This window comes from Notolepis coatsorum (genome assembly GCF_963971535.1).
Source record: "Notolepis coatsorum genome assembly, chromosome: 7".
NCBI classification, from domain to species: Eukaryota; Metazoa; Chordata; class Actinopteri; order Aulopiformes; family Paralepididae; genus Notolepis; species Notolepis coatsorum.
Window position 1 is genome coordinate 75,086,579 of NC_140171.1, and position 13,419 is coordinate 75,099,997.

A 13,419-nucleotide genomic window follows, 5' to 3' on the forward strand; every position below is an offset into this window, starting at 1 on the left:
TTGGTAGCCATATTCAAACTCATACTGTCAATACCTATCAAACTAAATGAACATGTATTGTGGTTTTCCCAATAAAATAATTTCAATATATGTCCAAACTGTTTAGAGGTTTTGGATGTGAGATTATGTGCAAAATAAATCTGCATAGGTTTTTGACGAAGTGGCCCTGAATTGGACTTCCCAATACCCCCCCCCCCCCCACACACACACACACCACTGCTCCAACTCACATAATATGTATATCTATGTCTGTACATACATTTTCATCCATTTGTATTGACGAATGCACATTTTCTTTAAAGATTCTGTCAGCCTTCAGCTGGTGTGTGACAGTAAGATCATTGACAGTAAGCATTTTACTTTTACACCATTCTGGGACCGTGAGGCCAGGATTCAACAACCAAAATCCTGTAAAAGCCCTGCAGCATATTTACATGAATCTCCTCCCCTTACTAAATTCTATCAATAGAATTTGTTCTCCTGATCAATCGTCTGCCGGGGTCACCATGATCCCCGGCGGTGAATGTGACGCCGCTTGGCTGTTCTGCGAGGCCATGACCCAAGTCCGCACCACTGTAGCTCTGTCCAGGTGACTGTCTGATGGCAACGCTGCTGCTGCTGCTACTGCTGCTGAGTATGATGATGATGACGATGATAATGAGGTCTGTTGGTGCTTCCTGAGGAGGATCAGACGAGGGTTCCTCAGTAAGGTGTAGAGGAGCAACCACCGCCTCCTGGCCCTGCCACCTGCAGGGGATTCTAGAACAAACGGGGGAGGGAGAAAGAGGGATAGTATCAAAGATACTCTAATAAAGGAACATAACACATTAAAAGCTGCGCCAATGGGGGGCGGCTGGGTAGCGCAGCGGACTAAGCGCCTGCCTACCACCGCAGAGACACTGGTATCAAATCCAGCTGTCAGCGGTACCTCCGGCTTGGTCGGTCGTCCATACTAACACAATTGGCAGTGTTAGCGGGTGGGAAGCCGATGGGGTGTGTATCCTGGTCGTTGTAAACAGCGACTCCTACAGGTCGGTCGGGGCGCCTGCTCAACGAGGAAGGGAACTGGGGGAAGTAGTGTGATCCTCCCACGCGTTACGCTCCCCCAGTGAGAGCCCTCGCTGTCAGGTGAAAAGAAGCGGCTCGCTGACTCCACATGTATCGGAGGAGACATGTGATAGTATCTATCAACCCTCCCTAGACCGGCAAGTGGGGGAAAAAGTGTGCGCAACGACCAGGAAGGGAATTGGCATAACGACTAAATTGGGATAAGTAGATAAAAAGTAGATAAAAAAAAAAAAGCTGCGCCAATGGGATAAAAATAATAAAGTTATTAAAGTTTTCAATCAATTAATCAATCAATCCTAAGGGGGCGGGACTTTTACACAGGTGCTATAGTTTCGGAGATTGCAGGACAACAAACAAAACACTGGATCTATAGGTCAGAAAACATTAGTTTAGTGTTGAGATGTTCAGAATACCGACTTGTAAGATATGGCCCATGTAAAAAAAGAAATAGCCACATTCAACCAAAACCTCTACATCTCTCATTGGGGGGGGGGGGGGGGGGGGGGGGGTGTGTGTGTGTGTGTGTGTGTGTGTGTGTGTGTGTGTGTGTGTGTGTGTGTGTGTGTGTGTGTGTGTGTGTGTGTGTGTGTGTGTGTGTGTGTGTGTCTGTGTGTCTGTCTGTCTGTCTGTCTGTCTGTCTGTCTGTCTGTCTGTCTGTCTGTCTGTCTGTCTGTCTGTCTGTCTGTGGTCTTGGTGAGGTCTGTGAAAGGTGTCTGATAGGAGGAGAGAATTTGACTTTCAACCTACAGTATCTGGCAAAAAAGGACAGATGCTGTACATCTCTTTTCTGGATGAAGCCCCAGTAGGAAGTCTGCTGTCAGGATCAGTGTGGCCTCTCTCTCATGGAGAGTTTGGACATTTACCGGGGCCAGTTTCTAATTGCAGCCACCCGTAGGTGCTCTTTGAGAGTGGTTTTGAAGGAGGGTAGGGATTCATGTTATTTTACAGCTGTGGGTAGGCGTTCCACATTATTGTGGCATAATTGCGATTTAGCAGACAGATAGACAGACAGACAGACAGACAGACAGACAGACAGACAGAGACACATACACTTAATTGCTGCCTGGATAAATAAAGGTTAAATTAAAAAATTAAAAATATGCATACACACAGACACATATGCATACACACAGACACATATGCACACACACACACACACACACACACACACACACACACACACACACACACACACACACACACACACACACACACACACACACACACACACACACACAGACCTGCTGATTTGTTGTTGAATGAGTATGAGATAGCAGTGTGTTTCTCCACAGTGTTGGAGGCCAGTAGCTGACAGAAACACACCATCACTGGGTTGTTGTGGTAGTGGTCGGCAAAGATCATACCAATCCACGTACTGTAACCTAGCAGTGGAGGGGGGTGCTGTTAGATGAGACCATGTGCATGAGAACAGTGTTTAAATCGAGTGTACGACAATTTGTATTGTTGATTTGAGGATTGTAGAAAAATAAACTATATTTTTATTGTTAAAAAAGCATGACATTTCAGATATGATCTGTTGAATGTCAGTGTGACTGAAACGTAATGCCTTTTTAAACAATAGTTTATTTTTGAGTGTCACCTTCCTTCCTTCCTGATGTATGACTAGTACTACATAAGACTGCACCTCTCTTTGTTGTTGCTGGAGCATGGCTTTCTTTTCTACTCGGATTACAGAAAAAGCACTGTCTAACTCTAGCCCTCAGCTTGCACAATACTGCCACCTTAAGGTATTCAGCCCAAACATACCTACATTGCCTACATATCTAAAGGCAAGCCGCTTACTATGGGTAGATTTCTATCAAAAATAAACAAACGCAAAAGTAGAATCCACAATCGTAAAAACGATCCACACACACACCTCTCAATTTGTGTTTCATAAATCATAAAAATACGCTTGATCTGCTTAGATTTACGTACGGAATTCTAAAAACAGCTTGATCTATGGGGGTAGATTTCTATCAAAAATAAACAAACGCAAAAGTAGAATCCACAATCGTAAAAACGATCCACACACACACACCTCTCAATTTGTGTTTCATAAATCATAAAAATATGCTTGATCTGCTTAGATTTACGTACGGAATTCGAAAAACAGCTTGATCTGCTTAGATTTACGTATGGAATTCTAAGGACACGCTTGATCAGCTTGGAGTTACATATGGAATTTTGAGATAAATATTTAGCTGTTTTCCCCGTGTGGATTCGTGTGTGAAGCTTCTTCTTCTTAGAGGTCTATCAAAAATAAACAAACGCAAAAGTAGAATCCACAATCGTAAAAACGATCCACACACACACACCTCTCAATTTGTGTTTCATAAATCATAAAAATACGCTTGATCTGCTTAGATTTACGTATGGAATTCTAAAAACAGCTTGATCTATGGGGGTAGATTTCTATCAAAAATAAACAAACGCAAAAGTAGAATAGAAATCTACCCCCATAGCTTACTGATAAAGACCTACCAGGGTGCCACAACAACACACCTTATTATTACTAAACCTTTGACATGAAATAAACCTCAAACCTTAAAAGGGGCACTTTACCAAAAACAATGCTGATTTATTTTGCACACAATCTCACACACATAAAACTCTAAACAGTTTTGCACACTTTAATTTAGTTTGACAATTATTGAGAGTAAATTATTTTGAATATGGCCACCAGTGATGTCGTTGGGGACATTGAATCCTTGTGTTGTGTTAAATGCAGCTCCATGAAAGTATGTAGATGGCAAAAAAAAGCCATACCTTGCCTTATAGGGACTGATACCTTATCATTCCATTGAGCTATAATTAACAGACCACAATGATTCAATGTTCCCGATCACTGGTGGCCATATTCAAACTCATTTACTCTCAGTCACATACACTCTTACTGTCAAATTAAATGAATGTGTGCAAAACTGTTTACAGCTTTTGGTTGTGTGTGAAATAATACCCCTTTAACCGTACAAGCTGACCTGGGTCCATGGACTCGTAGCCCCTCTGCATGACGGTGCGGTCGATGCGGGAGACCAGCCATGTTCCCACCACCACGCTGGACAGCAGCCTCAGGATGCAGTTACTCAACCCCATCACCACGTTGTAGAAGAAAAGGAAGTAGTTGAAGCAGTGGAAAGCCTTCCTGGGTGGATGAACACAAACCTGTTTAAACACCTGATGGATGTACTACTGACGTGGTCCCAAATAAATACAATATGGAAAATGTGAACATATTCACATCCAATCCAGGGGGTGGGTGGGGGGACACCACATACAGTATATCACTGCATGATATCGTTCATGTTTACGCCCAGTAAAAATCTGTTGATATGGGACTTCCACCAGTGCTGCCTAGTATACCTGTTGTTGATGGCCAGAGGCTTCTGTTTATCGGTGGGTGATATCTTATCCTGGAGGAAGAAGATCTGGACCAGAACCACCTGTAGAATCACCAAGCTGATCACTAGACCTATGGTTAGACTGGAACATACAGAGAGAGAGAGAGAGAGAGAGAGAGAGAGAGAGAGAGAGAGAGAGAGAGAGAGAGAGAGAGAGAGAGAGAGAGAGAGAGAGAGAGTGTGAGAGAAAGGGTGAATGAAGACAAGGAGAGAGAGACAACAAGTTAGAAACAGACATGCATATTCTTTCTTTCTCTCCCTCTCTATTTTTTTTTATCCACTTTTTCTCCCATTTTCTATATTTTCTCCCATCCCAATTTCGTATCATCCAATTCAACCCTCCCCTGTCACGGACGCTGTTTCTTGCCTCCCACAAGCCGGCTGCAATGTGGACTAAGTCATACATAGCACAAGTCCCCTCCGGTACTTGAGGTAACAGCAGTCGCATCTTTTCACCTGCGCAGCTCGATCTCTCAGTGGCGAGGAGTAACGCGTGGGAGGCTCACGCTGCCCCCGACACTTCCTGATTCTACTGCGCAGGCGCACCAACCGACCTGTAGGAGTCGCTGTCCACAACGCCCGATCACCACCAATCAGTTTCCCACCCCCTAATACGGCCAATGTGTATTAGTACGGACGACCAGCTAAACTGAAAGCAAATGTGGAGCGCTGGGCTCGAACCGACGAGCCCAGCGTCTCCAGCATTTCGTGGCGAGCGCCTTGCCCACTACGCCACGTAGCCGCCCTTCTCTCCCTCTCTATTTATCTCTCTATCTCACTAAACCTATGATGAGAATGGGACAGAGAGAGAAGAGAAAAAGTGAAAAACCTTACACAAGTCAGCACACGGGCACACACACATCTCTCGCTCTCTCTCTCTCTCTCTCTCTCTCTCTCTATTACACAATCACAGCGAAAACATAAGCACACACACATACATTCACACAGGACGAGGCTTGTAAACAAATGGTCTCCAAAAATCCTCACATTTTCTGGGAAGAATCTGGGTGAGGGAAGTGAATGGTGTCGCTCTATCCTCCCTCAACACCTATCATCAAAGGTGCCTTTGAGCAAGGCACTTAACCCCCAGCTGCTGCAATGGAGATGCTCAGCGGGCAACAGTGTCAGACTGTGGTTGTACAGCGGGCAACAGCGCCAGACTGTGGTTATACAGCGGGCAACAGCGACAGACTGTGGTTGTACAGCTGACAACAGCGTCAAGACTGTGGTTGTACAGCAGGCAACAGCGACAGACTGTGGTTATACAGCGGGCAACAGCGTCAGACTGTGGTTGTACAGCAGGCAACAGCGACATACTGTGGTTGTACAGCTGACAACAGTGTCAGACTGTGGTTATACAGCGGGCAACAGCGTCAAGACTGTGGTTGTACAGCAGGCAACAGTGTCAGACTGTGGTTATACAGCGGGCAACAGCGTCAAGACTGTGGTTGTACAGCAGGCAACAGCGACAGACTGTGGTTATACAGCGGGCAACAGCGTCAGACTGTGGTTGTACAGCAGGCAACGGCGTCAGACTGTGGTTGTACAGCAGGCAACAGCGTCAGACTGTGGTTGTACAGCAGGCAACGGCGTCAGACTGTGGTTATACAGCGGGCAACAGCGCCAGACTGTGGTTGTACAGCTGACAACAGCGTGAAGACTGTGGTTATACAGCAGGCAACGGCGTCAGACTGTGGTTGTACAGTGGGCAAAAATGTCAGACTGTGGTTGTACTTGGCAGCTCCTATGGTATGGAGTGTGTGGAACTGAATGAATGTGAAGCAGGGTATGCTCATTCCAACTTCTCTTGATAAATAAACCCAGCAAGCAGGCAATGTCGAAACAATGTACAGATCCTGTCTGCACAACCTCTGCATGTCTGTGAAACATACAGAGAAGGTGTACACTTTCCTCTGACACCGAAGGTTAACACACACACACACACACACACACACACACACACACACACACACACACACACACACACACACACTCACACACACGTCTTACAGTATGATCCCCAGGTTGGTGAGCATGGGTACAACTCTGCCATGCCAGATTGGAAGAACCAGTAGATATGTGATCAGCAGGGCAAACAGAAACAGGACAAAGTGGACGATCAGGAAACCTGGAACCAGGACACAAGCACATGAGATCAGAGCCGTCCCTATAGACTTTTGGAGGCCCGCTGCTAAACATAATTAGGGGGCCCTTGTATTTGATTAAATCAGATCTCCACACCAGAGGGGTACAGCCATTTAGACATTTTACCATTCGGTTTAAATGATGATGACTCGCGTTTTCAGGGGTCCTCTGATTGGTTGGATGAAATTATGTAATTATCACATGCTTATTGATATTACGAGGGGCCCTCTGGTTGGTTGGATGAAATTATGTAATTATGACATGATTATTGATATTACGAGGGGCCCTCTGGTTGGCTGACTGACCTTCCTATGGCCAAATACATAACTAAGAGGACCTATATATTTAAAATCTATCTTCAAATACAATTCTAAATGGTTGAAGGCCTTATTAAGGAGGGCTAGGCCCTAAGTGGACAATTAACACACAAATGAGAAGTTAAGGTGAAGAAATCAATTAGATATGCTGGAACCAGGAACAAAGTAGATGTGGACGGTATAAACGGTATGAATTTGCGCTACAGTATGGATTTTGACTATACCTTGTGACCGGTAGACTAGAGCAGCTAATCACAGCAGTAGCAATGACGTTAACATTACTTGACGATTCACTCAACGTTTGCAGTGGTCGTTGCATAGTGTTTAATTGTACTGAGTTTTTCTCCAAGCTCACGGACCTTGCCATATAATTTTGGCATTTCAATTTGGCTAAGGAGGCTGAGAGGAGACGGGCTAGCCGCTAAGCTAACATTCTAACGTGACTCTGCGGCACCAGTGCCATTAGTGAGGAATGGGGGGGGGGGGGGTATATTGACGAAGCTTGACAACAGAGGTTCAAAGATAACTTCACATTTATTTGGCTATTCGTTTCTTTATATCGCTTTATCCATCGGGGCTGCTCCCGTTTCCAACTCTGTGTGACTGTGTTGACAATCCTGGTGTGACATCATCAACTACGGCAGCTTAGGATGCTCAAACCTCAAACTCAAATTACATCTCTCTCTCTCTCTCTCTCTCTCTCTCTCTCTCTCTCTCTCTCTCTCTCTCTCTCTCTCTCTCTCTCTCTCTCTCTCTCTCTCTCTCTCTCTACACGTTGTCAAACATGTACACTAAAGTTAAGTTATGTTGGAGTTGTATTGTGTTTGAGTTGTTTGATGGAAAGAAACCTCCTGTCCTGCTGTAGTTTATATTTTCACTTTGTGCCGCTTGATTTGATTGTATTTCATGAAAAAAGTGTTTTTCAGAGATGGAAGTAACTTGAGAAAAGGTTTTGCATTTTTCTATGGCAGTTTTGCACAATAAATGTTCTTAAAATACCTCTGTACTATGTTAAATATGTCCTAATACAAGAGTACAATAATAGGTGCCATACCAGTGTTTTACCCCTTCAGAAGCATTTATATAGACATTTTAAGATAAATTAATATAGCGCGATATACCGTGATATACCGTTACCGTCTATGCTTCAAATTATACCGTGATATAAATTTTAGACCATACCGTCCAGCCCTAGAACAAAGTGGTAAAAACAATTATATTTATAAACTGGCTCACAGTATTGGTGTTGCAGTGCATTTCTGCAGTAACATCCTGCATTATAAGATATTATTAAGATGAATATTGTTCACTTATTTGAGTCCTTACCCCACAATGTAAAGGCTATTTGCCATCCAGAGTATCTTGCAATGGAAGCCTGCGAATAAGATAAAAAGTATTCTTAGTGTTTTAAACACAACCTCTACCAGAATTTCTGAAAGAAGCAATGTGGGACCTCCATACACATTACAAAATATTTTGATTGTGTACTGTATGTGCATAGACCAGACGCATGTATTTGGGTAAAGCCTCTCACATAGTCTAAAAGTACAGGGTGCAGACTATGCAGATGGTCAGTCCTTTGCCTTTCATAGTCCAGATGTACTGTACCAGCTCTTTGATCAGTGCACATACCGATACTGATACCACACCAGTACGATATAGAACACGAACGCTGGGTACACACAGACAGAAGAATTGAGTGGTCATGCCTAAGCAGACGTATGTCTGTGTGCGGTATGCTACCTGAATGAATGAATGAAAACTTTATTTAACAGATTGCAGAATGGGTACAATACAGTACGGCTCAATACATACAATTGTTAAGGGGATGCAGACCTGAGAAAGACATTTGTCTTGTTTCCATCAGGGTCCCCCATTTTCAATTCATATAGACATTTATGACATACACAACATACATGACATTTATGGCATAGGGACATATAGGTATTTAGTACTGATACATTTGTGACTTAAACGGTATTCAAATATACAGTACTGTTACCCCTAGATCCTGACAGAGTATATACATATGATGGGGAGGGGACTGTACATTAGGAGGGGAGGAGACTGTCTATTAGGAGGTGGTGGGGGTTTTGGGCATTTACGGTGGCCAGTTTCGAATTGCAGTCTCCCGTAGGTGCTCTTTAAGAGCGGTTTTGAATGTGGGTAGGGATTCACATTCCTTTACAGCTTTGGGTAGGGCGTTCCACGTTGATGTGGCATAATTGCGAAACGTGTTTAGTCCCTTGTTTGAGCCGAATCTGGGTTTAACATAATTTTTTGAGCTTCCTCTGGTGTAGTGGTTGTGGTATTCACTGACCTTTGGGAAGTATTTTGACATGTACATGGGTACCTTAGTCGTATAGTGTATCTTGTAGACCAGGCCCATTGCAAGTTGCTGTACTCTGTCATCTACTCTAAGCCATCCTAGGTTGTCAAAGTGGGCAGGGGTGAGGTGGGTTCTGGGGGTAAGGTCAAGTAGTAGTCTGACCAGTTTGTTTTGTGATGTTTGTAATTTTGTTTTAAGCGCCTTTGAGGTGCTTTGGTACCATGAGGTGCACGCATAGTCGTAGTACCCTTGAATGAGTGCTCCTGCCAGAGTCTTCAGGGTATTCTTGTTTACCAGAGAGGAGATCCGGTACAAGAATCTAGTTCGTTGGTTGACTTTTTTTATTACATTGGATGCCATTTTGTCACAGGAAAGATTTGCCTCTAGGATGGAACCCAGGTAGCTAATTTCGTCTTTCCTTGTGACAATTTTGTCACCCACTGCAACTGAGAAGCCGTCGGCCTTGCTGAGTTTGTTATTTGAACCGAAGAGAATGGACTCTGTTTTGCCCATGTGTAATGATAGTTTGTTATCAGCGAGCCATATGCAGATTTTGCCTAGTTCCGACCTCTGGACTATGATTGATCCTTTACATGGTGGCACTCACCACACTGACTGCAGGGCTGGGGTTGTGGAATCTCATGGGAAGAAAGCCCTTCTGTCCTGTCCACAGTCTCTTCAAGTGTTTCCTACAGTTCCAGTAGACCAATGATAGCACATATTAAACCTAGTTTTTAGTTGCATTCAAACACGAGATATAGAGACATAATGAAACTGGAACAATATTAAATGGTTAAATAGTAAAAAGGGGAGACATAATCACACATTATTCTGTATCATTTGCCACATTTAAAGATGCACTAAGTACGATTATTTTAAATGAAGACTGTCTACACTCAACCACATCCACAATTCCATGGAATAAGCACATCATTTTGCGGTCGAGTCTACAAGGTCCTCATTGCTGGCTTGTGTCAAATTAAAGTTTCAAGTTCAAGTTTCAAGTTCAAGTTTCAAGTTCAAGGTTCAAGTTTCAAGTTCAAGTTTCTTTATTAGTTGTCATACAGAAATACAGAATACTTTGCATGAAATGCTTCTTTCTGTTTTGCTCCTGAGAGTGTGCTAGATCAGTGGTTCTCAAACTGTGGTACGCGTACCACTAGTGGTACTTGGTGGTACTGCTGGTGGTACTTGAAAACATTTACAAAAAAGCACACATTTCTTTTTTCAGTCAGGCCACTGAACTTAGAAGCAGGCCAGGCCAGTGTTTCTGGTTGCGGCGGCGCGATAGTTAGATAACCTAAGTGGGGAACAACCAGGAGATCACTGTGACAGAGAGTAATTCAGTCTAAACAGTCATAAATCTTTAATTCAACTTCAGCCCTGATCATAACCTTTATTTTTAATTTTTTTGTAATGTCAGATAAAAAATGAAATACTCTCACTTTTCTGAAAAGAGTTGGTGTTAAATCTGACATTACAAAAAATCCATCAAAATCTGTGTTGCTGCTAATCATTGACACATGCCTAGCCTGTAATAACCCCCCCCAGAAAAATGTACTTTGCATTTGATATATTGAAAATATTTTACTTTGTGTTTTTTTTAACAATAATTTGTGATGCCATCACATAAACTGGCATTTAAAGGGTAAAAATTCTAAAATGTATTGAATATGTGTTTTCTTTTCTTTTTTACAATAATTTGTGATGCCCATCACAAACACTGGCATTTAAAGGGTACAAATTCAAAAAGTCCTGCACCAGAATGCAGGAAATTAAGTTTTTGTAACAAAATAATTGTATGTGTGTGTGTGTGTGTGTGTGTGTGTGTGTGTGTGTGTGTGTGTGTGTGTGTGTGTGTGTGTGTGTGTGTGTGTGTGTGTGTGTGAGAGAGAGAGAATGATGGACAATTGCTTGCTGTGTGAGAGAGAGAGATAGAGATAGAATTAAGTACATTTACTGAAATACAGTTGTTCTTAATTTTCTCACTTGCTATGTGAGAATGTTAGTTATTATGTTCTCAATGCCCCTTGCATTGTATGAGTTGTGTGGAAGCGTTTGCTAGTTCTAGTGCTATCCCTTTGTACATTGTGGCTGTGTCTGACAAAAGTTAACAATAAATAATGGTATTAGGAATACATTTGCCTCCTGCGTGAACTGTGCATAGCTGAATAGACTGTATTTTAACGCCGGTCATATGGTGGTACTTGGAGAGCCAGCTACATTCTCAGGTGGTACTTGGTGTAAAAAGTTTGAGAACCACTGTGCTAGATAATAACAAGATAGTATCAAATAAGTATAATATAAGTATAAAATAGAAAGTCAAGAAGTCAAGTACGTAAACAAGTGTAAACAACAAAATTGTTCAGTATACCTATATATACAGTATGTACAGCTGGTACAAAAATGGTGAGGTATAGCTTAGCTTGTGGTGCCACCTTGTGGTTTGATTTGATTTTATTTTATTAGGGATCCCCATTAGCTGGTGCGATAGCAACCAGCTAGTCTTCCTGGGGTCCACGCACAAAAAAACACAAAAACAATCACCATTGCAAAAAAACAAAATTATTAAAAGTCAGTACACACAATGCATAATGAACCTACTTTAACAATTAATAGCTAAAATTACATTAGTGTAAAACAAAAACAAAAAACCACTTTACAGTGTTAAAAACAATTTAAAAACAATTTAAGATTCTTTTTAAAAGTGAATCTACTGTAAATGCAGCAGAGGTTCCGAGGCAGGCCATTCCACAGAGTTAATGCTCTAAAAATAAAAGATCTCCCCAGAGCGCTGGTTCTAGGACCTGGCAATTCAAGCTGCCCACTACTGGAACCTCTAGTGTAATGCTCGTGCACAGTATTACTAAAAACAATCTGATTATGTATAAAAACAGGAGTCTTACTGCTCATGACCAACTTGAACAGCACAAGTATATTAAAAGACAATCTATTTTCAACGTTAAGCCAAGAGAGGCGGGCATGCATACGGCTCACATTAGACCATAGTGAGCAGCCCAGTACCAACCGTGCTGCCCTGTTCTGGACCACCTGGAGCTTCCTGAGGTCACCACTGGCAGCAGATGACCACATCGCAGAGCAATAGTCAAGATGACATAAAACTAAACTTTGCACTATCTGACATAAAAGGGGACGGGCAACAAAAGAAGCACATTTCCTGGAAATACCAATTGCTCTTCCCATTTTTAAAACAATATAATTAATATGCTGAGACCAAGACAGAGTGCAATCCAGCATCACTCCAAGGAGTTTAGTACTTTCAACTTGTTGAACTGCTGAATTACACAAGTTTAAATGAAGCTTTGGATTTGTAGATAACCTGTGCCTTGTTCCCAGCACAATACATTTAGTCTTGGAGATATTAAGGACAAGTCTATTACATACTACCCAGTCATGCACAACTTTAAGTTCTCTACTCAAAACTTCATTAAGTACATTGCATGATGGTGCCGCGTAATACAATGTTGAATCATCTGCATAAAGAACTGTTGTAGCACATTTGGTAGCCCAAGATAGGTCATTCGTAAATACAGAGAAGAGCAAAGGTCCTAGGCAACTTCCTTGCGGCACGCCACACTCTAGACCTCTGCTACTGGACAGGCTGCCATTTAGATACACCTTCTGTGATCTAGAGGACAAATAACTTACTATCCACTTTAAAGCAGAAGAGTTAAAACCATAACATTTAAGTTTATCAACCAGTAGAGAATGGTCCAGCACATCAAATGCAGCACTAAAATCTAACAGCACAGCTCCCACCAACATAGAGTTATCTATAGCTTTAAGCCAGTCATCAGTCATCTGTATCAAGGCAGTAGAAGTAGAGTGACCAGCTCTATAGGCATGTTGAGAATCTGTTGCAAGCTTGTTTGAAACAAAATACTCTTGAATTTGTGAATGCACCAACTTTTCCATGATTTCGCTCAAGACAGGTAAAATACTTATAGGTCTAGAATTTCCCTCATTAAAAGCAGATTTGGTATCCTTAGGTAAAGGAAAAACCTTAGCCTCCTTCCACATCTTTGGAAATAGACCCACATCCAAACATCTATTCATAATATGACATATAGGAGATGCTATAATACCAGCAGTCATTCTCAGCACTTTACTATCCAGGTTATCTTGGCCTGCTAACTTA

The 13,419-nt window shown here is 42.4% G+C and overlaps 1 protein-coding gene across 1 annotated transcript in view; it reads right to left on the minus strand.

Moving 5' to 3' along the window:
- Window positions 1–484: 484 nt before the first annotated feature.
- The window catches only part of stra6l (STRA6-like), a gene marked incomplete at both ends in the record, with an annotated part of 66,610 nt that continues 53,675 nt past the window's right edge, over window positions 485–13,419 (minus strand). The window contains 7 exons of the mRNA XM_084318311.1: window positions 485–759; window positions 2,310–2,450; window positions 4,050–4,213; window positions 4,432–4,551; window positions 6,480–6,597; window positions 8,258–8,306; window positions 9,868–9,949. Of these exons, the coding sequence (XP_084174437.1) occupies window positions 485–759; window positions 2,310–2,450; window positions 4,050–4,213; window positions 4,432–4,551; window positions 6,480–6,597; window positions 8,258–8,306; window positions 9,868–9,949 (949 nt within the window). The remainder of the gene's footprint in view (window positions 760–2,309; window positions 2,451–4,049; window positions 4,214–4,431; window positions 4,552–6,479; window positions 6,598–8,257; window positions 8,307–9,867; window positions 9,950–13,419) is intronic.